This window comes from Taudactylus pleione, unplaced genomic scaffold (assembly GCF_031769625.1).
Source record: "Taudactylus pleione unplaced genomic scaffold, aTauple2 ptg001032l, whole genome shotgun sequence".
NCBI classification, from domain to species: Eukaryota; Metazoa; Chordata; class Amphibia; order Anura; family Myobatrachidae; genus Taudactylus; species Taudactylus pleione.
In genome coordinates, this window is record NW_028285433.1 from 10,931,158 (window position 1) to 10,957,434 (window position 26,277).

The 26,277-nt window shown below is 45.4% G+C and overlaps 1 protein-coding gene across 1 annotated transcript in view; it reads left to right on the top strand.

Annotated features, from left to right (window-relative positions):
* Positions 1-19,383, top strand: part of NCBP1 (nuclear cap binding protein subunit 1) — a 39,617-nt gene extending 20,234 nt beyond the window's left edge. Inside the window, exons 13-23 of the mRNA XM_088461323.1 lie at positions 74-136; positions 539-613; positions 2,567-2,670; positions 3,417-3,536; positions 3,792-3,894; positions 3,997-4,090; positions 8,571-8,674; positions 16,959-17,073; positions 17,572-17,700; positions 17,777-17,890; positions 17,986-19,383. Coding sequence (XP_088317449.1) covers positions 74-136; positions 539-613; positions 2,567-2,670; positions 3,417-3,536; positions 3,792-3,894; positions 3,997-4,090; positions 8,571-8,674; positions 16,959-17,073; positions 17,572-17,700; positions 17,777-17,890; positions 17,986-18,099 — 1,135 coding nt within the window. The 3' untranslated portion in view covers positions 18,100-19,383. The remainder of the gene's footprint in view (positions 1-73; positions 137-538; positions 614-2,566; positions 2,671-3,416; positions 3,537-3,791; positions 3,895-3,996; positions 4,091-8,570; positions 8,675-16,958; positions 17,074-17,571; positions 17,701-17,776; positions 17,891-17,985) is intronic.
* The last annotated feature ends 6,894 nt before the right edge of the window (positions 19,384-26,277 follow it).

Below are 26,277 nucleotides of genomic sequence, written 5' to 3' on the forward strand. Positions count from 1 at the left end.
GCTGCAGATTTGCACTTTTAGAATAATGTTGAGGTGCATTAAAATACTTTTTTTTTTAAACTTTTGACCCTAGGTTCATAAACTGGTTTTCTCACCACCTGAGTAACTTCAGATTCCGATGGAATTGGGAAGATTGGTAAGTGTTTTGCCAGTAATAAGAATTATAGCATTTGTTGTGAGAACACAAATAACCATTTTGACAAAGTATTGGTAAAACATTCGCTTATTTCTGGCAAGTGTTGATATTGAAGGGGATATTTAACAAGTTAACAGCAAATCCTAAATCTAATTTGGGTTTTTTCCTTAAGGGTTTACTTTAAAAAAAAAAAAATTAAAAGGCAATGTTTTTTCCCGTTCACTTTAACTTTTATTTGCACCTATTACTTCTAACCTCTATTGCTGCACAAATTGTCAGTCCACATTCTGTTCAAACCGTTCATTCTGCACCTTACTTTGCCCTAAAAGATGAATTTGTTTAAACTTTTTTTTTTTTTTGTTAATACTTGGCCATAACTGAGTGTATTGATGTATGTTGCAGGGCAGATTGTCTTTCACAAGAGCTAGACAGACCTAAGCCCCAGTTTGTTCGAGAAGTTTTAGAAAAGTGCATGAGGTATGTACACTTGTTTATGTTGCACGAAGTATTATGTGGGCTTTACTTGGGCAGAACATAGCAAAATTTAAGTGAGGACTGGTGAAGCCTCACCAAACTGTCCATCTCCCCTAAAAAGTCCAAAAAAGCAGGCCCTCTTCTGAGTATGCAGGTGATCAGAACATATGCAGCAGGGCCCCCCTTAACTTCTTGTAGTGAACCACAACCAATGCATTGGTGATATGATGGTTGTTCAAAAAGTAATGCCTAAATGCTCACAACTAAAATTGTATTATAGATACAGATTTGAAAATTTGCATTAAAATACTTTTAAAGTCTTAGTAACAGAATGACTCTACTCAAAACATTTGCCATCTGTCCTCAAACATTTTCTCCACCTCTCAACCCAAGCTGTGAATTCACTTTGGAAAAATTCCAGTGGTTTGTATTTGACCTAGGAATGTATGATGATCTTAACAACCTCTGTCTTCAAAATGTTGACCCTGGAGACAGTATTTGAGAGGGCCAAATCGATGAAAGTCAGAAGGGGGCCAAATCAGGAGTCTATGGTGGATGTGGCATTATTGCCCATCCCATTTTGGCAATGACTGCAGATGTTGCCATCGAAGTGTGAGGTCTGGCATTGTCATGGTGTAAGATGACATTTGACAGTGGAATTGTTGACCTTTTTTGCGGATGGCTTCTTAAGTGTAATAATGTATCGATCACTGTTGACTGGTTTGGTTCCAAGTAATCGATGAGAATAACACCTCGGCAATCCCAGAAGAATGTGGCCATGACTTTGTTTACGGATCGCTGTGATTTAAACTTTTTTGGTCTAGGTGAACTTTGGTGTTTCCATTGTTTTGATTGGGCCTTTGTTTCTGGATCATAAAGGAATACCCAGGTCTCATCTCCTGTAATGACATTTTCCAAAAACGTCTCGGCGTTGGCTTCAAAGTTGATCAAAAGGTCATTGCACACTTCCACCCTCTGGGCCTTTTGATCCCTGGTTAATTGCTTTGAAACCCATTTAGCACACACTTTACGATATCCCAAATCATTGATTAGTGTTTCTACAGTGCCATGGCTACATTCAAGTTCATCACTGATATCTCTGATGGTCACACGATGGTGTTTCTGAATCATGGCATCGACTTTGACTGTTCTCTGCTGTCACTGCAGTTGATGGTCTGCCACCACGAGGTTTGTCGCACATGGACGATTCTCCCGATTGAGAAAACTTCATCCACCTTCTGACATTGCTATAGTCAATTGTACACTCACCATACACTTTTTTTTTTCAGTCTTCTGTGGATTTCTGTAGCACTGCAGCCTTTTTTTCCCAGAAATTCCATGATGGCTCTTTGTTTCATCTTGGATTCCATGGTATTTCTTGGACTACGTAAACAAAAATACATATATAGCTAGCAGACATATTACACTACAAACTGACAGATGTTGCATATTATTTTAGAGTTATGAGCATTTAGGCATTACTTTTTGGACAACCCTCGCATTTGCACAAGGCTTTACATATAGATTTCAGATGTCAATATATAGAGAATGCTGTGTAATTTGCTCTCTTTTGCTAACTGCATCGTTGATGCCTTATACCGAATCTGATGTATCCACAGTGCAACATGCACAACTCTTTGCTGTTACTGATCCCTTGTGCATTTTCCTTTTTTTATTAAAAAAACACAACAAAAAAACAAAAACCCAGTGGCAATTAACCATCTATCTACGTTGGTATCAATGATTCCTCTGCTTTGTTCACAATAAGGGTGGACAAACTGCTTGCTTTTATAGGGGGACAAACATGTGCCTGTAATGACGCCCTTGTCCTTTACTTTCTAAAAACAAAAAAAAAACAGTAAAAACATTTTTTTATCAAACTAGTTGTTCACTTCTGGATATGTACTTGAACAGTCTACATGTTTTGTGACACATAAATGCATTTTCTTGTTTTAGACTTTCCTACCATCAGCGGATATTGGATATTGTGCCTTCGTCCTTTTCTGCATTGTACCCGTCAGAGCCCAAATGTATTTTCAAGTATGCGGATGAGAGTAGCAGTAAGTTTTCTTTGAAACTGCTTTCCAAGCATAGGGGGGAGGACAGGGCACACTTTTGCCCTGCTTATGGCCCTAGGACCAGTTCCTGTATTACAAGAATGGGTGTATATATTTTTGTTCATGTTTCATGGAAGTAGTTTATGTATTTGTGTGCTGGAGCAAGTTAAAATAGCTTCTGCTATAATATGTATATTATGCATTATCTGGAAACCTTAATTGATGCATTTTGGTGATTTTTAGCAGACATAGGGGCAGATTCAATTAGCAGCTCAGTAAGCCTCAGAGGGTGCACTTAATGTGGATATGTAGAAAAATCTGTGTTAAATCACCCCTCTGGCACTTACCGTACAGTGTAACCCATAGATTCTGGGCAATTATTCCAGAATCTATGGGTTAACATGCGTTCGCAGTGGGTTTACCAATGAGGAAATTGCCTAATTGAATAGTTGCGGCGTTATAGGCATACTTTTAGCCGCACTGTAAATACCATGGCTAATTGAATCTGCCCCATAATAGCATAGTGATTGCTTTCTTCCTGTATTGGCTATGAGGAGCTGTTAAACTATTGAATGAAGATTGTAAAGGCTAGGATTTTTACATTTATTTTTGGATTGGTACCCTTACAGAGAGAACCAAAGGATTCTGGTAAGATTTCTGATCTGTCTGAAATAGAAGCTTATTTACTTATATCAGTTATGAGATTGTTTCAATCCTCCCTTACATATTTGTGCTTTTGTATTGTTTAGGTACTCTGATTGGCTATGCTCCTGCTACTACTTTAACCAATATCATCAAAAATAAGGCCATCAATGAAGATATCTTTAATATTTTAAAAGATGTACCAAACCCTGATCAAGATGATGATGGTAAGAATATTCATTTTTGATATGCCTTTCCATTGGTCTTTGTTAAATCTGTATATGGAGATGTGACTGGTGCCCTGAATTTGACTTGAGTCGAAATTGGAAAGTCCTTTTTGTCCCCTAAGCAGCAATGATTTGAGGACATTTAAGAGACCAGTAGGTAAAATAAAAATAAACCTAGAGATAAGTGTTACAAACTGAAGTTAGGGTTCTATTGTGTTTGATTGCAATAAAATAAAATGTTTTTCACTTTTTCAGATGAAGGAATTGGCTTTAATCCACTGAAAATAGATGTCTTTTTACAGTCCCTGCTAAATTTGGCTTCAAAATCATTTAGCCATTCTTTTAGTGCACTTGCTAAGTAAGTATAATTCTTTGGGAATCCAATATGCTATTTTATTGCATTTTGTGTTGCCTGAATTTCTGAGCAATCATTGTGTACATTGGTTTTCTCTATTTAAAGGTTTCATGAAGTCTTAAAAGCACTGTCTGATAGTGAAGAAGGAAAGCTGCATATTCTAAGAGTTGTTTACGATGTCTGGAAAAATCATCCCCAGGTGACAAGTATAGTATATGTAGAATATTCAACAGATTATGCAGTGTGGTGCAATAAATGTTCATGTTACAAATAAAATAACACTTTGACTGTGGCTCTATCCAACCTGTTAAATAATAACGAATATTCTACCAGTGTCCTCTCCAGGATAAATTTCATGGGCGCTCCACCAGGCTTTTTTTTTTTTTTTTTTTTAACATCCCACTCTGCACTATTCTGCTCCAGGGGGCTGATGGCCAAAATCACAGTTGAGCTGCACTTACATTACTGTGATAGGCACAATAATGGAATTCCATTTCCAGTCTTTAACCACCTGTCGGGCGTGGTTGCATCATCACGTCCAACTCTACTCCTGCGGAAAGGAGCAGCCGTTGGGGAAATGTCAATTACGCAGCCCACAGTTGCACGTTTCCGTCATGTATCGGGGAAATGCAAAGTCATGATCATCGATGGTCTGGTATATCACCTTTTCGATATTAAAAATCAATGTTGATTTTTTTCAAAACAATCTTTTTTTGGATAATTTATAAAGAGATGTTTGACCTAATTCAATCATAAAAAAAGACCATTTCTGAGTTTTTTTTTTTAGGGAAAAAAATATTTACTAGTTTAGCTGGCTAATATGTTTTTTCAAAAACTGCATAGAAATTGTCGCGTTTTTATGATTGAATTAGGTCAAGGACATCTCTTCAAAACTTATCCATGACTATTTTGTAAAAAAATATATATTTTTGTAAGCACAGTATACCATAAAAATAGTGATTTTTATATTATACTGTAATGGGCATTGACATCTGTCCCATTGATGGCCGATTGGTTCAACCATTGTTAGAAACCATAGATTGTTCAGCCATGTGGCTGCTCCATCCTCTCTGCAGCCGCTGGGTGGGGCGCCGCTGGCTCTGGGCTGCCTCCAGCTGCGGGGGGAGCAGGACAGAGCTGGATTTGCTGATTTTTCCCTGCGGCTGCTCCATCCTATCTGCAGCTGCTGTGTGGGGTACCCTGCCCGATCAGTGGTTGGCACACGTAGAATGGTCTTCCAGCAGCCACCCACTGGGTGTTTCTGACTGGTCGAATTAGATGCAACGGTTTCTGGACTATAGAGACAGTTAAAAGGTAGACAATGTCTAGATAGACACCAGAAGTTACACAGGCAATAGGTCGACAGGGACTAAAGGTCAACACTAAAATGGTTAGTTTTTTTATTATTTTATTTTGTTTGGTTCAGCAATAAATGGAGGGTTAGGGTTAGGCACTTACCGGAGGTTAAGGGTTAGAATGAAGATTAGGGTTAAAAAAAAAAAAAAAGTTGACCTTTTGAATCTCTCAACTATCTTCGTTGTCATCCTTTAGTTATGTCTACCTTTTTGTCCCTGTCAACCTATTGCCTATCTAACATTTGGTGTCTATCTAGACCTTGTCCAACTTTAACTATCTTTTTATACCACCCCTAGATGCAACTATGTCAGGGAAAGCAAAGCCTGGTAAGGTTGCATCTGATACAACCACACCTGTCAAGTAGTTAAGAGGCTGGGTGTGGGTTACACAACTGGAACATTGCAGAGAGGGTACATGGAGAGTGCAGACATATACTGTCTCAGCATACATTGCTGGACACAATTCGATCTGTGTCCAGCCAGTAAGTTTGCAATATCTGCAAGTCTTTTAAAATGATTTGGTTATTTAACTAAAAATGGTTATTTTGAGTTCAAATCAACTTTTTCATTATTGTGAAGTAGTACACTCCTCCACCTGTCAACTTCTTAATGCCACCCAGCTGGCAAAAGATTTTGGAGAGAGCTGTGCTACTGATAAAATATAAAGTACAAATTTGTATTAACTTTGTTATATGCTGCTATTTGTGTCCTGTAATATTTACTTTACAGAAATTGCATACTTTAGATTTGGGATGGGGAACCTCAAGCCCGGGGGCCGTATAAGGCCCCCGGAGTCAATTGGTCAGGCCCTCGGAGCTTTATTCTGCTAGCCTCGTCTGGCTAGCAGGGTGGCTAGAATGGCACCCTGCAGCCAGAATCTATGCAGCAATGCCGCCTGGAGCATCCTTAGGAAGCTTCAGTCGGTCACTCTGCTGCTCTTACAGCATTGCTGTAATCACCAGCGATTGTGACCCCCGCCCCCATGTGACATCACACGGGTGGGTCGTAGCCTACATCAGCCCCACGCATAATATTTTATAAATCAAAATGGCCCTCAGCAAAAAAAAAAAAGGTTCCCGACCCCTGGTTTAGATACTCATTTGCCACCACACATGAGGAGGCTATGGTTTTTCCAAACATATTACTTAGTAGAAAGACAATGCTGCTGTAGATACCGATGAAGATTTTCAGGGGAGGCGATTTGTGTAAAGCAGTTATTACAAGTCATTGTACTTCATTCAAGTGCATAAGTTGCATTCAAAAAAGGTTTAATTGTCCCACAGCAGGGGTTCCCAACCACGGTCCTCATTGCACACTAAGGGGTCAATCCTATTATGTGTAAATTGTGAGGTGCAAGTTACGATTTTTCACTTCGAATTCGCAAATTTTCCACTCGCACCTCCCTGAGGGCTATTTCACAAATGCTGGTTTTGACGGGTGGCAAAAATACGCCTGGTATTTAACCGGCTGTGAAATATAGTACTGTAGGGAAAGGACAGGCTTCTTTCACATGGGGCACTGTCACTGCACGGTCGCCATGATCTAGCCGGAAAAAACTACTATGCAGGACGGTGCCGTGCAGTCCCTGCATGCCAGTAGTGTGAAGGAAACCATTTTTCCTTTCACACATGCTGGCTTCAGCTGGCCGGGCTTCTGCAGCAGCTGCTGCTGCGCATTCCCAACAGGTAAAAAAAACCCTCACATAAAAAACGGCTCAAAGCCGCTGCTTATGAAAGGCACTGACTGCCTGAAAAAAGCCGTCCAGCTACCGCCCAGTTCTTGCCTGGCCGGTCAAAATCGGCATGTGTGAAATAGTCCTGAGGGTGAGATGTAAAGGAGAATCTTTATTTTGAAGGTTAAAATGTGAGGACACTGTGCTGAACCCCTTGGACACTCTCCCGCTCTAATGACCAATTAGGCAATTGGAAGTTTCGAATTAGCTTAGTCCAATAATTACATGTCTATTTTTTTTTTTTTAGGGGAAAAAATAATAAAATTTCCTCATTACCCCAAAATCAACTTTTTCGTTAGTTTAGGCATCCCAAATTTAATTGCAACAATTTTAGTTGAAAAATGAAAAAATAAAAACTAACACATTGCTTTTCAAGGTGCCTTCAAAGTACCCAAAATCACACTTTTTCCTACTTTTTTTTTTTGCATTTTTCGTTTAATTAGTTTAAGATCAAACTATTTTTTTTTTTTTTTACATTCTTGCATTAAATAAAAAAAAAAAAAAATCAGCCGTTTTACACCATTTCAAAACCTAGAGTAACTTTCTAATGGCTGCAAACAGCCGTCTATACAGTCCTGCGAACGAAATGTATCCATTTTGGGGGGTCCAGGATGGTCTCCCCACATTTTCATGCATTTCTTGCAAGTCTCATTTGGCAGACGGCCTGATTCAGAGCCGCTTGTAAGCGGCCGCTCGTTCGCTCCGAGTGATGTTCGCACAACTGCGCATGCGTTGTAATACGCATGCGCAAACCAGTCATTGCGGTCGGAAATTTTGTGCTTGCAAAATAGCGAATGCCTGCTAATTTGAGTGGCAGAATGAGGCGTTTGTGGGTGGTAACAGGGGAAGGTGCTTGAAAAACGGTGAGTGGAGATCCGAACGCAGGCGTGCCAAAACGGGCGTTTTAAGGGTGTGCATAATTAACAAAGCAGCGTCATCGACCACGTCACTTGGTTGTTTCTTAGCCTGAACTGGTCGCATGATTGCGGTAGGAAAATCCAACCACAAGCACTGCGAGCAGTTCAGACGCCTTTCGATGTACTCGATTAATCAAATAAATAGCGGAGATGACGTAGGATGCGAGCGGCCAGGGGGCGTCTTTACAAAATAGCGAGCGCATATTTTGTTTGCTCGCTCAGACAGAGGCGTCAACAGACCGCAAAGAGCGAGCGCTCAATTTAAATAGCCGGCCCCTTTTTTGAAACGAGTGAGCGCAAATAGCTTCCGGCTCTGAATCAGGCCCTCAGTTTGCACACCTCCGCTGCAGGTAGTGCGACTAGGCATTTTTAATTGGATTGGAGAATTCTCGGGAGCGTGCTTCGCGGCGAAGTGTGTGAGTTTGAAGAAACAAACTCGCTACTTGCAATTTGCACCTAATTGGATTGAGCCCTAACAATCCGGGTTTAAGGATAGCCATATTTAAGCACAGGTGTCTTAATTAGTACCACAGTTATTTTGATTTAACCATCTGTGCTCAAGCATGGATATCTCTAAAACCTGGACTGTTAGTGTGCCTTCGAGGACTGAGGTTGAGAAACACTGTCCCACAGTAATGTTTTATATGTAGTATCCCTATGTTTGTATTTCTACAGATGATTGCAGTGCTGGTGGATAAGATGATACGAACACAAATTGTTGATTGTGCTGCTGTAGCAAACTGGATCTTCTCTCCTGAGTTGTCACACGACTTCACTAGGTGACTATATGGTTAACCTTGTAATGAAATGTAACTAGGCTTTCTGTTGGCATCCTCAAATACGCATTGATCAACATTTAACAGTGATGTCAATAACTGCTAAGTGTCAGTGGCTTCTTAAATGTCCTGCTAAAACAATGTACAAATGCTGGATATAACTGATGAAAGGAACTACATTTCTACTTCAGGGTCCATAGGGTATCCACAGGATACCTTGGGTATAGGTGTGACGTCAGTCGCAGGGCACCAAAGAGTTAAGCTTTCAGCCTCCCAGGATGCACTAGGTCCCCCTCCTATACCCCGCCCCCGGGCCAAGGCACCCCAGTTTAGTTTGGTGCCCGGCCGGAGTCGGGTGCACCTGTTGGAGTGGGGGCTAGAAGAGCCCCTGAAGCTTTTTCTTCATGCAGCTGTGGCTGCACATCTGGATGAACAGCATGGACAGTCAGTCCTGACGTCCATGCTGTCTTCCCTACACCCCGCCGGTACCAGAACGCCGGTACTGATCCGGGGATGCTGGTGGGCGTCTGGGGTCACAGCTAGCGGTGACCCCAGATGCTCCGGACCATGGCCGGATTCAAGGGGGACAGAGGTAAGCAGCGGGGTCCCGCGGTGGGTCCCCGCTGATCACATGGTCCTAAGTCCCCAGGCAGGGGGCTCCCTGGGGACTGGCTGCAGCGTGGAGCCAGGCGACCAACCTGCGCTTCCACTACCCCCTGGGACAGCGGACCGCAGCAGAGCGGTAGCGCTGCGGCGTCCCAGGGGTTAAATGCATGCCAGGGGAGCGCGCCTTCCCTGTCTCACAGCCGGCGCCTCCCCCGCTGCACACAGCCCTCTCTGCATGCTGCCGACTGGTCCTGTGGCAGCGCTCCTCCCCCAGGCCAGCCTCCTCTCTGCTCCTCGGCGGCCATCTTCTCCAGAACGCATGGTGAACGCTGCTGGAAGCGCTGGACGGAAGCATCGTGGTCTGGGTCCCCCCGCATACCTCTCCTCCGCTGTGGCTCAGGTCTGTGTATGCAGCGCTGTGTCCTACCAGGCCCTGTGTCTGTGTAGTTGAGTAATCAGCGCTGTTAGTGCAGGAATTGTTATTTCTTTGCATTGTATGTGACTGTGCTAGCGCTGCTGCCTGTAACTTTTCTTCTCTAAACTGTCAGCTTTATTACTGTCCCTGTTCTTCTGCTAAAGCCCTTGCGGTGCGGTGCTGCAGGGTGGTCTCTCGCCTATTTAATACTTAATTGGTGAGAGAGGTCACATACGTGGTGCCATCATGTCTGAAAGTGATTTTCCCCTCCGGCTACAGTTTACCACGTGTAAAGTACCGTTAGCGGAGGGGGAGGGTAGCGCGGAGGGCCTTTGCCGGCAGTGTTTGTCCATGGCGCGGCCTATTACGGTTACAGCACCGGTACAGGAGCCGCCCTGGGCTTGTTTCGCTCAGGCGTTAACAGCTTTAGTGGGCCAGTTAGCTCCGCAGCCCGCGTTTACCCCGAGGGGTTTGTCCCAGCAGTCTGTGGTGTCGTCACCCATGCAGGGGTTCCCACGACAATTGGTGGTACCCCACAGTCTCCCTATTTCCCCGCTCCCGGGTTCTCAGGAGCCAGCGTGGGTTAACTCCCTGACGAGTTCTGTACAGCACTTGTCGGATGTGTTGCAAGGGGAGTCTGTGATGCGGCCTCATAAAAGGCCGGTGGCGTCTCTGTCCGCTCCTTATGAGGATGACGAAGGGACGTCTGATGATGGGGAGATTCTGGATCCTTACGATCAGGAACCTCTCCATACTAAGGACGCTGATGCTAAGTCCAAAGTATATATTCCTGGACTTATTCGGGCGGTCCGCACAGCCTTGGTGATTGAGGACGAAGTTCCCCCAGCGGCTAAATCTAAGTATGCCTTTTTCAAAGATGTGAAGGGCGATGCCACAGTCTTTCCTCTTTCGGGTCAGTTGGTGGACCATTTAGAGGAGGCGTGGAAACAACCTGGCAAAAGATACCAGCCGCAGAGACGCCTGGCGGTGGCTTATCCGTTCGCGGATAATTATTTTGCTAAGTGGGAATCCCCTCCACAGGTGGATTCTCACGTGACCCGTCTTGTCCGTAGTGCCACATTGCCGATGCCATCCATGTCCTCACTTAAGGATGCTACGGACCGCAAGGTAGAAATCTGCCTGAAGTCCGCTTATTCCCTTGCAGGGGGGGCAGCACGGCCGGCTATGGCCATTTGCTGGGTTGCCAGAGCGATGGAGCGCTGGGCGGATTCATTAGAGGCTTCTTTTGAATCCGACTGTCCGGCCGAACAGGCGGAGTTGATTGGCAATCTCCGTGATTCGGCCACCTACATCAACGAGGCGGCTCTAGACATTAGTACTCTGGTGTCTAGAATTTCTTCAGCAGCGGTAGCTGCTCGTCGCACCTTGTGGCTGCGATCCTGGAAGGCGGACGCAGATTCCAAGAAAGGTCTGGAAGCGTTGCCGTTTACCGGAGAAGTTCTCTTCGGTCCGGATCTGGATAAGATTGTGGCCACGCTGGCGGCAGCCAAATCTGCTTGTCTCCCGTCGGCCGCTGCTCCTTCTGGTTCGGGACCATCGTCCTTTCGGTCATCTAGGGCCCAGGGCAGGCCCAAACCACAGTCGTTTCCTCGACAGGCTGGCCTTAAGAAATCGGTCAAGCCCCGGAAGCAGGCATGGAGTACCAGACGTCCGGCCCCCAAGCCAGATGACAAGCCTGCGGCCTGACGGTCCGGGCCTCCCTTTGGGGGATCCCAGGGTGGGAGGCCGCCTGCTACAGTTCGCCCAGTGTTGGTCGACCACTACGACAGACACTTGGGTTCTGGAGGTGGTTTCCCACGGATACGCCCTCTCCTTCCGGCACAGACCCCCGGCTCGCTTCTTCACCACGGGTCTACCATCAGACCGGAACAAGGCTACGGAGCTGCGGAAGGTATTGCACACTATGCTCCAGGCTGGAGTTATAGTGGCTGTTCCATTCTCCCAGAGGGGCCAGGGTTTCTATTCAAATCTATTTTTGGTACAGAAACCCAATGGGTCATATCGTCCGATTCTCAACCTCAAAGCACTCAACAAGTCTTTGCGGGTCCCGAAGTTTCGGATGGAGACCTTACGGTCCATCATTCTGGCGCTGGAACCTGGGGACTACTTGGTGTCATTGGACATACAGGACGCTTACTTGCATGTCCCTATTCTTTGGCGCCATCAACAGTTCCTCAGGTTTGCAATCCGCAGCGACCACTTCCAGTTTCGGGCGTTACCTTTTGGCCTGGCGACAGCACCACGTGTTTTCACCAAGGTGATGGCTGTCATGGCGGCTTCTCTGCGGCTGCAGGGAGTCCGCATGTTGCCGTATTTGGACGACCTGTTATTGGTGGCAGGATCTCCAGAGCTCCTGTTACGCCACTTGGACCTGACCATTGCACTGCTGCAACGGCACGGCTGGCTAATCAACTGGCAGAAGTCCACTCTAATCCCGTCTCGGAGGATTCTGCATCTTGGAGCCTTATTGGACTCGGGACAGCAAAGGATCTTCGTGACGGAGGACAAGATCTCTGCTTTACAGTCAAGGGTGCGCAGTTGCCTGCACAGCCGCCGGGTGTCCTTACACTCGGCGATGAGGTTACTGGGCTCCATGGTGTCGGTGTTCGACATGGTGGAATACGCCCAGTTTCACTCCAGACCTCTGCAGCACCTGATCCTGTCCAAGTGGAACGGGCTGACTCAGTCTTTGAAGTCCCAGACGATTGTGCTCACCCAGGAGGTTCGCCTGTCCCTTGCGTGGTGGTTACAGACGACCCACCTCAACAAGGGACGTCCGTTCTGGGTTCCAAATTGGGTCCTGTTGACAATGGACGCCAGTCTTCGGGGCTGGGGAGCAGTTTCGGGTCCACACTTGTTCCAGGGCAGGTGGACGCCGACAGAAGCGGAGCTTCCAATAAATATCTTGGAACTCCGTGCGGTCTTCAATGCTCTCCAGCAGGCACAGCGGTTTCTCCAGGGTCGCCCGGTGCAGGTCCAGTCGGACAACGCTACCACCGTGGCCTACATAAACAGGCAAGGAGGAACTCGCAGTCGGGCGGCTCTCGTAGAGGTCTCTCGGATCCTGGTTTGGGCGGAGCGCAATCTTCGGCCATATCAGCGGTCTTCATCCCGGGAGTGCTAAATTGGGAGGCGGACTTTCTAAGTCGCCAGGACGTTCATCCGGGGGAATGGTCCCTGCACCCGGACGTTTTTCAACTACTGGTGGACAGGTGGGGTCTTCCAGAAATCGACCTCATGGCGTCCCGGCACAACAACAAGTTGCCGGTGTACGGGTCTCGCACAAGAGACGAAGGGGCGTCTCTGGTGGATGCTCTGTCCGTCCGGTGGACGTTCCGGTTCGCAAACCTGTTCCCTCCGGTCTCCCTTCTTCCACGGGTAATCCGGAAATTCAAACAGGAAGGAGGGACGCTCCTGTTGATAGCTCCCGCGTGGCCCAGACGGCACTGGTTCTCAGACCTTCAGGGTCTGTCCGTGGACAGTCCTCTGCGGTTGCCGCTACGACCGGACCTTCTGTCTCAGGGTCCTTGCCTTCACCCGGACCTGACTCGGCTGTCTTTGACGGCGTGGCTGTTGAGACGGCCATGCTGAGGTCCCGGGGGTTTTCCAGCTCTGTGGTGCGTACCATGTTACGAGCTCGGAACCGTCTTCCGCGAGGATATACCATCGCGTGTGGCATATGTTCTTCCAGTGGTGTCGACCGAGAGGTTATGCACCGCGGGAGTTTCGTCTGTCTCGGATTCTCGCCTTCCTGCAAGCGGGACTAGATCATGGGCTTCGCCTTGCTTCTTTGAAGGTACAGGTTTCGGCCCTATCTGTCTGGTTTCACCGTAGGATTGCTACAATCCCGGATGTGCGCACCTTTATGCAGGGTGTTCTCCGCATTCAGCCGCCCTTTGTTCCACCTGTGGCGCCTTGGGATTTGGCTGTGGTCCTGAGGGCTCTCCAAGGACCGCCGTTTGAACCACTGGGCTCAGTGGATCTTAAATGGCTAACAGCTAAGACTGTTTTCCTTCTGGCCATTGCTTCGGCCAGACGTGTTTCTGAGTTAGGGGCTCTTTCTTGTAGACCCCCTTTCTTGGTTTTTTATGGGAACAGGGCAGTGCTCCGCACTCGGCCCGAGTTTCTTCCCAAAGTTGTTTCCCAGTTTCATATTAACGAGGAAATAGTTGTTCCGGCCTTTAACTCACCGGGTCTTTCCGTGGGTGAGGCCTCTTTGGATGTTGTGCGGGCCTTAAGGACTTATGTTGACCGCACTTCTTCGTTTAGGAAGTCGGACGCTTTGTTTGTCCTCTATGGCTTCCGTAAAAAGGGTTGGCCTGCTTCAAAGCAAACTTTGGCAGCCTGGATCCGTATGGCTATTTCTGAAGCTTATCTTCATGAAGGCCTACCGGTCCCTCCTTCTCTGAAGGCTCATTCCACTAGGTCTGTGGGTCCTTCGTGGGCAGCTCGACGTGGTGCCTCGGCAGTTCAGATCTGCAAGGCTGCTACGTGGTCTTCTGTCCATACCTTCGTGAGGTATTACAGGTTTGACACCTTCGCCTCTCAGGATGCTTCCTTCGGGCGGCGGATTCTCCTTTCTGCACAGGAGCGTCCCCACCCTTAAAGGATACTGCTTTGGGACATCCCCAAGGTATCCTGTGGATACCCTATGGACCCTGAAGTAGAAAATGTGAGATATGGTAAGAACTTACCCTTGTTATCTCTATTTCTACGAAGTCCATAGGGTTCCACAGGACTCCCGCCCTGTCGCACCTGTGCTGCAGATGGGCTTTGCTCTGGTCACCGGTTTTCCGTCTCCCTCTGGTGAGAATGTGATTCTTGTATGTGTCCAGATCTTTGTTCTCTCTCTTCCTTCTCCTCCTCCGGCCTATGGCTTGGTAACTAACTGAGGTGCCTTGGCCCGGGGGCGGGGTATAGGAGGGGGACCTAGTGCATCCTGGGAGGCTGAAAGCTTAACTCTTTGGTGCCCTGCGACTGACGTCACACCTATACCCAAGGTATCCTGTGGAACCCTATGGACTTCGTAGAAATAGAGATAACAAGGGTAAGTTCTTACCATATCTCATATTTTCTGACACGATGCAAGTTTTGCTGTCATTTTCCTACCTGTGTAACTCCTCCCCCTCCAATGTAAGCAATGCTAATTTACTTGAAGATGTGTATAGAAAGCATGTGTCTCTACAAGATACTTTCTCTGCAATCGACAATTACGGGTAACATACAATACTACAGTGCTCAGACGCTGCCTGGCGCTCCCTTCCGCTGGCTGTGTGCACTGCTCAGCGTGACGTGATGGCACAGGTCAGGCTGCGCAGCCAACACTGACTGGACCGCCCACCCACCCCCTCTACAGGACACCGCCGACGAGATTGGCCTCCCTATAGTGCATTCTATAACAATGTCACTGTAAAAATGTAGGCTTGTGTTTTTAAGAATTACCAAATTATACGTTTCTGTATTTTAAATGGTAATTATACTGTTTGATGGAAGTCTGGTTCAATTTGCCTTGACTGAACAATTGCCTCGTGTAAGCCAGCTTAGTCATTAGTCTAAAACCCTTTCCATTAACTCCAGAGGCAGTGTATTCCCATACTAAATGATATACACTGCTCAAAAAATAAAGGGAAGACTAAAATAACACATCCTAGATCTGAATGAATGAAATATTCTTATTAAATACTTTGTTCTTTACATAGTTGAGTGTGCTGACACCAAAATCACACACAAATTATGATTGGAAATCAAATTTATTAACCCATGGAGGTCTGGTTTTGGAGCCACACTCAAAATTAAAGTGGAAAAACACTACAGACTGCTCCAACTTTGATGTAATGTCCTTTAAAACAAGTCAAACTGAGGCTCAGTAGTGTGAGGACTCCACGTGCCTGTATGACCTCCCTAAAACGCCTGGGCATGCTCCTGATGAGGTGGCAGATGGACTCTTGAGGGATCTCCTCCCAGACCTGGGCTAAAGCATCTGCCAACTCCTGGACAGTCTGTGGAGCAACGTGGCGTTGGTGGATGGAGTGAGACATGACGGGCCCAGATGTGCTCAATTGGATTCAGGTCTGGGGAACGGGCGGGCCAGTCCATAGCATCAATGCCTTCGTCTTGCAGGAACTGCTCACACACTCGAGCCACATGAGGTCTAGCATTGTCTTGCATTAGGAGGAACCCAGGGCCAACCGCACCAGCATATGGTCTCACAAGGGGTCCGAGGATCTCATCTCGGTACCTAATGGCAGTCAGGCTACCTCTAGCGAGCACATGGAGGGCTGTGCGGCCCCCCAAAGAAATGCCACTCCACACCATTGCTGACCCACTGCCAAACCGGTCATGCTGGTGGATGTTGCAGGCAGCAGAACCTTCTCCTTGACATCTCCAGACTGTCACGTCTGTCACATGTGTGTGAACCTGCTTTCATCTGTGAAGAGCACAGGGCGCCAGTGGCGAATCTGCCAATCTTGGTGTTCTCTGGCAAATTCCAAACGTCCTGCATGGTGTTGGGCTGTAAGCACATCCCCCACCTGTGGAAGTCGGGCCCTCATACCACCCTCATGGAGTCTGTTTGACTGTTTGAGCAGACACATGCACATTTGTGGCCTGCTGGAGGTCATTTTGCAGGGCTCTGGCAGTGCTCCTCCTGTTCCTCCTCGATCAAAGGCGGAGGTAGCGGTCCTGCTGCTGGGTTGTTGCCCTCCTACGGCCTCCTCCACATCTCCTGATGTACTGGCCTGTCTCTTGGTAGCGCCTCCATGCTCTGGACACTACGCTGACAGACGCAGCAAAGCTACTTGCCACAGCTCCCATTGATGTGCCATCCTAGATGAGTTGCACTACCTGAGCCACTTGTGTGGGTTGTAGACTCCGTCTCATGCTACCACTAGAGTGAAAGCACCGCCAGCATTCAAAGTGACCAAAACATCAGCCAAAAAGCATAGGAACTGAGAAGTGGTCTGTGGTCACCATCTGCAGAACAACTCCTTTATTGGGGGTGTCTTGCTAATTGCCTATAATTTCCACCTATTGTCTATTCCATTTGCACAACGGCATGTGAAATTGATTGTCAATCAATGTTGCTTCCTAAGTGGACAGTTTGATTTCACAGAAGTGCGAATGACTTGGAGTTACATTGTGTTTAAGTGTTCCCTGTATTTTTTTGAGCAGTGTATTTACAGTGCAGAATGTGAAAGACAAAAATGGTGTTTAATGCTTTATTTGGCATGGCCATCTGTGTTTTAGGTTATACATTTGGGAGATTTTACATTCCACCATTAGAAAAATGAACAAACATGTACAGAAAGTCCAGAAAGAATTGGAGGACAGTAAACAACGGCTTGCCAGGCATAACAAACGTGTAAGTAAATATGTATTTTGTTTGTGACCTCTGGTAGTCACAAGTTGCAGGGGAGTTTATGTCTTTCTCTCACTGCTTCTGGCACAGTGCCTCCAATCCAATCTTCAGGTGGCACAAGTGGTAATAGAAGGGAATGAATCCTACCAGGGGTTGTCTCAGGGAACTTCATCTAACTCACCAAGAAACAATTACACGGATAATTGGTTGGGAAGTGGGGGAGCCACATTAATTATGAATTGTTGAATAAAGGGAATAGCAGCTGGGTATTTAGCTTGAAATAACTGCACCTGGTAAAAAAAAATGAAAGTTTAAACGTATTTTCAAAATTGAGTAAAAAGCAAGTAGAAAGCTGTAAGAATGTAATGTAAAACTACGTAAGTGAGCAAGTATACTAATGACTCCATTAAATGACAACTTTGCTGCCCTGCTAAAATATTCAAATTTATTCAATTTTCAACTATATGCTAAATTCGCTTTTATCTGGTGTTTCTGCTTCAGAGAGACGAGGAAGACGATGACGACAGTGGAAGGGAGGACGGACCTCTAGAGGAACAAATTGAACGTTTACAAGAGAAAGTAGAGTCTGCACAAAGTGAACAAAAGAATCTTTTCCTTGTTATTTTCCAGGTATTGTAAACAATTTATAGAATCTGCCCATTAAGTGTTTCAGACAGTCTCCACACTGTCATTTATTTCCTTGCAGCGTTTTATTATGATTCTCACAGAGCACTTGGTACGCTGTGAAACAGGAGGTATTGATGTGATTACCCCATGGTATAAGAACTGCATAGAGAGACTTCAGCAGATCTTTTTACAGGTTAGTCTTCAGCATGTATTCTACACTTCACTCAATAGTTTCCCATTGTAGGTGCATATTATGTAAACATAATATTTCTCCTGTCTCTGATTTAGCATCATCAGATAATCCATCAGTACATGGTGACTTTGGAGAACCTCTTATTCACAGCAGAACTTGACCATCACATCCTGACTGTCTTCCAGCAGTTCTGTGCACTGCAGTCTTAATAACAGCACTGGAGGATCTTCTCTGCACTTTACTGCATTATAGCGCTGGAGATTTGTGGGGGAGTAGTCCGTTTTTAATGAAAACTCTATCAACAGTGACACATTTTAAATGTGATTTAAAATAGGTTAAAAGCAGACTTACTATTTAAAATAGCTGGCTTCAGATTGGAAGTGAACTATGGAACTCTAGTATGACAGAAACCTTTTTGTTTTGTATTAGCCATGATGCTTTAGCATTGTTCTTCCCTTCTCCTCCATTTTTTTTTTTTTTTTTTTTAGTCCTAACTTGTAATATTTAAATATATTGCTTGGTTTATTTGTGAAGTGAGGATTCAGTTATGTAAAGGGGCTATAACTTGCCTTTGTCCTTATTTTTTTTTGTTTCCCCTTCTCACCTACCACACCTTACCCCTAGGAGAAAATATCAGACTTGACAAACATTGAATTTGCTTGCAATTTCTTTTTTCTTTTGCCCACCATGTAATGTCTTGTTTTTGAATATGTCTTCAATTTAAATACAAAATATACTTTTTGATCTTAAAATGGTTTTTGTATTTTATATTTATGTGCAGGCTAATTTAATAGTTGAGCTTTTATTCACTTTAAAAACAACTACACATGGCAAAAAATCTGTTTGAAGACGTCAGTTTTTCTCGTAGGGCATATCTCCTTATACAGTTTTAACACTGCATGCAAGCAGTTACATCCAGGTTCTATGATTGTTTATCTGGAAGCTTCTGGAGCAACATTGAGGACTTGTACAGTAAATGAAACAAATGGATCGTTTTGTTTTTTTATTAACTTAATATGCCATGGTTGTGTGAAACCTTAACTCAAGGTTGACTATCCTTTATATGTCACCGCTATTTAGAAAAATAACATGAACACTGTTTTCGAATGTGATAACCAGAACCTGTGGTCAGCATTATTCATTGGAAGGCACAAGTGAGTTATCTTGCAGTGAATGCAGGTTAATATAGGAGGCCGCATCCAGATCACTGCAGCTTAACAAATTCCCAACTTACATGTGGATATGGTGTAATTGGAACAAATGGTTTTATTTCCATGGCCCTTTACATGTTTTTACTAGCTTTGAAAGCTAGTAAAAACATGTTCAAAGCCAGTGTTGACAACACCAATCACACATGGGGTTAGTAGTGCAACTGCATGTAATAGTATTCATATAGATTCCTTCCCCCAGTTTGGAATTTCAATGTGCAGTTATGCGATAGACATGTCAGGTGGTTGTTCACTCCCTCCTCCAATAAAATTGATTTAACACTTGCAAGTGCTCCTTTGTCTGGTCCCTAATTTTGATTATCCTTAATTGATGTGCTGTTGCCCGCCTGTGAGACTGAACAAGTCTCCCCACTCTCCGCTCCACTTAAGCACCCAGTAACAGTTTCCGACCACAGGCCTCACTTAGTTTTTAATCTGTGGGTCTGCTCTATGTACACTTTACCAACCTCAACCCTCAAACAATTCACCAGAGCAGCCATTTTGCTACTACTAGCACCGCTGTCGCGAGTGCCATCATTCAGATTGCATCAGATCATGTTTACCCATTATTTCATGAGTCATATACTTCATTTATGCATACCTTCACCCTTCCGTTTTTATATAGATTTAGACATCCTACTCCAGCATTATCTGTGTAGTAGCTACTTTGCATAAAATAGTCTAGTGGTTATATAAGGTTACCTTGACGTGATTATGCTAAAACCTCTATTTATTGCAAAAATTTATTATGGTAGACTTGCCTAGATAATTCCTTTTCTTCAGGGTCCACAGGGATACCATGGGGATATTCTGGTTGGAAGACCAGGCACCAAACAGTTAAAGATTCTGCTCCAATAATACTCCGAGTCCTTCCCCATATATACCCACGCCCATTTCCCTAGGACTTCAGTTTAGTTAACAAGCCTCAAGGCAGGAGAAGGAAGAACAATTTTACACCAGAGACACTCCTCTTACATAAGATGAGGGACTCTGCTACCGAAAGAATATAACCCAATGAAGCCAGGTGGGTGCCCTGTGGACCCTACGGACTTCGAAGGAAATGAGTTATGTAGGCAAGTCTACCATAACTCTAATTTTCTTAGGGGTCCATAGGAATCCACAGGGATACCATGGGGGATGTCCTAAAGCAGTTCCGTGGGAGAAGCTCCTGAGCAGAAAGGAGAACTCGTCGCCCAAAGGAAGCATCCTGAGAGGCAAAAGTATCAAAGGCATAAAACCTAATAAAATTGTGGACAGAAGACCACGTGGCTGCCTTACACAACTGTTCAGTGGAGACACCACGACTAATTGTTCATGATGGCCCTACAGACCGAGTAGAATGTGCTGTCACCATGCTTGGGACAGGGAGATCAGCCTGTGTGTACACCTGAGTCATGCGTAGCCATCTCATCAGAGTCTGCTTATTAGCCAGCCATCCTCGTTTGTGAAAACCATATAATACAAAGAGCATCTGATTTTACAACAGAGTTTGTACACTCCAAATCGATACGGAGAGCACGAACTACATCCAGGGAGGCTTCACCTACAGAAAGATCGGGAACCTGAAAAGCTGGAACAATTTCTTCATTCACATGACAACAGGGCACTACCTTAGGACGATAACCCTCCCTTGTATGAAGAACAGCTTTATCCTGGTGTAAAATAAAAAATGGGAAGCGATGAGAGCGTTGCCAAATCGGAGACTCTGCGAGCAGAAGAAATAGCAAGAAGAAAAAAATGTGGATTTGAAGTGGTTAACAGCAAAGACAGAGTCCAAAAGTTCAAATGGGGAAGTTTGTAGTCTCTTAAGAACCAAAGACAAATGCCACAGTGCTACCGATGGAACAAAAGGAGGCTCAATTCGCAAAGCTCCTTGGAAAAAAAAATCTAACCTCTGGTAATGACGCAATCTTCTTCTGAAACTAGACTGACCGTGCAGAAACCTGCACTCTCAAAGTGGCCAGGCGTAGACCTTTGTCTAATCCTGCCTGAAGAAAAGCCAGTATCCTGTAAATCCTGACTATCTTAGGATCATACTTCCTATGGGAACACCATTGACCAAAAGAATACCAAACTCTGTAATAGATGTGGGCAGAGGCAGGCCTCTGTGCCCTAATCATAGTCTGAATTACAGAACTGGAAAAACCTTTCGCTCTTCGGATGGAAGATTCAAGAGCCACGCCTTCAAAGCCAGACTGGGTAAGGCCGGATGTCGGCAGGGACCCTGCGTTAGCAGATCCTACCATAGAGGAAGAGGGTATGTACTGTCTATGGACAGATTCTTGATGTCTGTGAACCAATGATGTCTGGACCAAGCCAGAGCCACCAGTATTACCGTTCCTGCTTTGAATTTATTGAACTCTTGTGAGTAGAGAAATCTGAGGAAAGAGATATGCCAACTTGAAATCCCATCTTGCTGCCAGTGCATCCACGAAGGCTGCTGATGGGTCTCTGGACCTGGACCCGTATCTAGGGACCTTGTGGTTGTGGCGTGACTCCATGAGATCTAGCTTTGGTAGACCCCATTTGTTTACCAGGAGCTGAAACACTCCCAGATGGAGAGACCACTCTCCGGCGTATATGTCCAGACGACTTAGGAAGTCTGCTTCCCAATTGAGTACTCCCGGTATGAATATTGCTGAGATAGCCAGAAGATGACATTCTGCCCAAATCAGAACCTTTATCACTTCCTTCATAGCTGCATAACTACTTGTGCCTCCCTGATGTTTGAGGTAGGCCACTATAGTCGCATTGTCAGACTGGATCGGCCTGCCCTGGAGCAGGTCCTCTGCCATAACAGGAGCTCTGTATACTGCTTGCAGTGCCAGAATATTTATTGGCAGATGACTTGATTTGTCCATCTTCCCTGAAACATGTGATGACCTGTCACTGCCCCCCATCCGCTAAGACTGGTGTCTGTGGTGAGAAGCACCCATTTTGGAATCCAGAACGGGCGCCCTTTGTTTAGATGATCCATTCTCAGCCACCAGTGAGAAGGATCCTCTGAGAACTTATAAGATGATGCTGTCTGTTCCACCTCAAGAGAATCAATCTTTGTAGAGGCCTGGAATGGAATTGAGCATACCCCACCATGTCGAAGGTGGATACCGCCGATTCCAAGACCTGCATTGCTAACAGAATGGATACCATTTGCTTGTGTATTCGCAATGATCCGCACTCTTGTCCTCTGGCAAAAACACTGTGCCCGAGAATCCAGAAATGCTCCCAGATTTCTTCCAATTGATTATCCAGCCGTGGCTTTGTAGGCAGGCCTTGTTCATTTTGAAGATGGTTTTGTAACATAACCAGAGTCTGTACCAATATCAGAAGGTCATCCCAGATCTGGCAGAATTCTGACTCTGCCTGAGAGTGGCTGTAATGACTATTCTTTTGGTAAATACCCATGGAGCCGTAGTTTACCAATTTCAGGCTCTACCCTTTGGCTTATGTTGCTGAAGGACAGCAAACCATAAGAATTGTTAGTGGGATGGTATAATAGGAACATACAGATATGCATCCTGAATGTCCAGAGAAAACATGTAATCCCTGGCTCAATTGCCAAAATAATTCACCAGAGTTTCCATACGAAACTTGGGTACATGGATAAACCTGTTAAGGGTTTTTAGATTTAGTATAAGCCCAATTCTGTTTCTGAACCAGAAACAGATTGGAATAATAACCCCTTCCCTGTTGATACACAGGAACCAGGATTATTACCTCCGCCTGCAGCAGGGAGTGAATGGCTTCCTGAAGGACCCAAGGCCTTGACAGCATCTGATTTGTGCAAAAAAAAAATTCTGGTGGGGATGTCTCCTGAAAGTGAGGGCATACCACTGAGAGACCACTTCTCGGACCCAGGCATCTGTAGTTGTCTGATGAAAATAATCCGCAAACTGAAGTCTGCCTCCCACCCTGGGTTCCGCCAGGAGGAGGCCCACTCCATCAGGCCGAGGGCTTGTTGTCCGGCTTAGAAGCTTTACTTCTTGCCGGGCCAGACCTATTAAATTTGTCGCTTAGACTTGCGGAAACTAGTTGACTTAGAGGAAGACTGTTCCTTTGCTCTCGTCCCTGAGGATGGAAGAACTGAAAAGAAACCTGCCTAGATCTAGTCTTTGATGTAGATGCAGACCTGGAGATTTTGAAGTCGCCAGAGTAGTAATTATATTATTCAACTCTGCTCCAAAAAGTACCTTTCCATAGAAAGGTAAGATTTCCAGCGCTCTCTTTGATCCTGTATTAGCTTTCCAAGATTTTAACCAAAGGGCCCTGCGTGCGACTATTGATGCTGCTGATGACCTAGAAGCTAAAATTCTAGGGTCCACTGCAGCTCCCCCACATAGGAATCTGCTTCCCATATGTGGGAGATATTCATCATCTGTTCTCTGGTAGCATAGGTTAGTGAATCTTCCAATGCCCTGATCCATTGTTGCTACCCAGGCTCCAGCCATAGCTAGACGAGTAACCGCTTCAGATGATGAAAATATTGCTTTGACAGGTTTCAATCTATTTATCTGTGGACTTCTTCAGCGAAGACTCAAATGGAATAGGCAATGTAGCATTTCTGATTAAATGTGTTACATGGGCATCCACAGTAGGAGGTACTTCCCATTTAGTACATACAGAAGGTGAAAATGGATACAATGATATTCTTTTATTCACATAAAATAGGGGTACCCCATGCCTCCTCGATAAGCTCTGTTAGCAGGTCAGATACAGGGAACTCCGTTTTGACCACCTGGTGGTGATTAAACATTGGAGCCTTTTTACTATGAGCTGGTTCATCATCCTGAATAGAGGACTGATTTAACGCCCTCACCAAAGAAGGAACATCCACTGTGGACGGATGACTTCCTCTCCAGAGCTAGATCCTGGAGATGAACCCTGTGCATCATCTGATTCCTCTGATGTGTCTGAATTCCATATGTTTGGCAGAGTGATAAAAAGAAAAATTGCGCTTGGGTCACTACCGGTCTGTTATCAACATCAGATGGTGTCATACTCTGACTAGAATGGCCATAAACATTCTTCCATTAAGGATGCCTAGGAGGTACACACATAATAATATACTCTGGACACCCCATCCAAGGAGTCATTGTAGGAGCAGCCATATGATCCACAATCTTCTTCTTAACCTGGGACAAATAGAAAACCCAAGATTGTTCTTGTCTAGGGCAGGCAAACCGGATTGGTGAGGTGACTTTGTTACCCTTTATATTTTGATGTGGTCAATAAAGGCAATAATTGCAATGTTATGTGATGGCCTTCACAAACTCTTAATTGAATGTGAAGTACTCAGAAGAATTCTCCACCAAATGGATGAAGAGAAAACAGTGATAGTTCTAATTGATTTAGAAAAAGACTGTGTCAATCAGCAGCTAGCAAACAGTCACATACAATGCATTATAAATATATTACATATCTGCTCTAAATCAACTGCAGAAACGCAAAGGAATGATAGGACATAGAGCATCATAAACCTTAACCAAGGCAGAGGTATATAGGGAGACTAACCCAGTCCCTCCTGAGACCACAGCTACAGGACACACTGAACGTGGACCGTGAGCGTCTCATACACGTGGAGGGTAGGCGGACCAACCAAGACACGCAAAACCCTCCGTAGGAACTGGGTTGGGGGAGGAGCTGCCGGGGGGAATGCCTACCTCCCCTAGGCTGCGTTAACCAGCCGTGTACGCTGGCCTCATGGCTCAAACATCTGCTGCCGATCCCCCGGCGTCAGACGATGAGGCTCTGGCTGGTGTAGTGAGGATGTGGACAATCCCGAGCCCTGACAGCAGTGGCTTCTGGTGCGTCTCTGACACCAAAAGCAAGGACTGCCACGTGCAATTCCTCATAAGCGAGGAATCACCTTACCTGACATCTCTGAACATCTGGTGCAGTCCAGGTCGCAGCATTGGTGCTAGCTAAGCTCAGCCGCGACCTGCCGAAATCACCAGCACAATTACTGATGATGTGGCCTGGCGGAGGTAGATGGAGTCGCATTATCCGTGTCTTAATACAGACACTGAGTACTGCTGACTCAAACATAAGAAAATATAATAAAACATAAAATAAAATTTTAGGACTGCCAGAGCAGTCCCCTGTTACAAAGGTGCGTATTGATCCTGCCGCACCAAATGAACAACTAAAGTCCTATGCCTAGGGGCGGGGTATATATGGGGAAGGACCCGGGGCATTCTGGGAGGAACAGAAGTTTTAACTGTTTAGTGCCTGATCTTCCAACCATATTTTTTTTCTTTTATGTCTGCATAATTTTAGTGAAGTCAATGGAAAAACTGATATCTGAGAGCATACTTGGATTACGCTGCCTAAACCGTGAAAGATATATCACAACGATGGACTTTATTTTATACCTTGTTGATTGATGTGCATTATCCGGTTTCTCCAGAAAAATTATATAAGCCGTGTTTACTTGTAAAAAAAAAAAAAAAATCCTTTTTTTTTTTTTTTTTTTTCCTTTTTTACCATTCCTATTTAAGTGGAAAACGAAAAATTCCCCGTAAGTGTCTGCTTTGGCATGACAATAAATAAAGCACAGGGACAGGCACTTATTTGGCTGGAGTTGACTTAAGTGGAGACTGTTTCTCATGGACAACTCTACGTAGCCCTTTTGCGTGTCACGTCAAAATTGAATCTTTTCATGGTGACTTTAGGAGGAAAAACGACATCTACAAGGCAGTCTATAAGACCTAGGGTAAAAAAAAAAGACTTTCTACTTCAGGGTCCATAGGGGGTCCACAGGGTTGACCTTGGGGGTATAGCTGGATCTGGATCCATGGGCACCACGCAGTTAAAGCTTTGCTGCTCCCAGGATGCACTTGGGTCCGTCCTCCTCTATACCCCGCCCCGGCCACAGGCACCTCAGTTTTAGTTGGTGCCCGGCCGGAGTCGGGTCACCCCTAAGCTTTATTCTTTAATTTATTTAAAAAAAAAAAAAAGATTTTATTTTTACTGTCTTCAGAGCGGCAGCATCAGACTGTCCATCTGGACGTCTATGCTGCCGCTCCAACAGCCCCGCTGGCGCTGCGACGCCGGTACTGATCCGGGGATCGCAGCGGGACCCCGGAGTCAGTGCTAGCGTGGCTCCGGGACCACCCAAGGACTGCTGCCGGACTGAAGGGGCCAGGTAAGCCGCGTGCAGCGCTGTCAGCGCTGCACGCG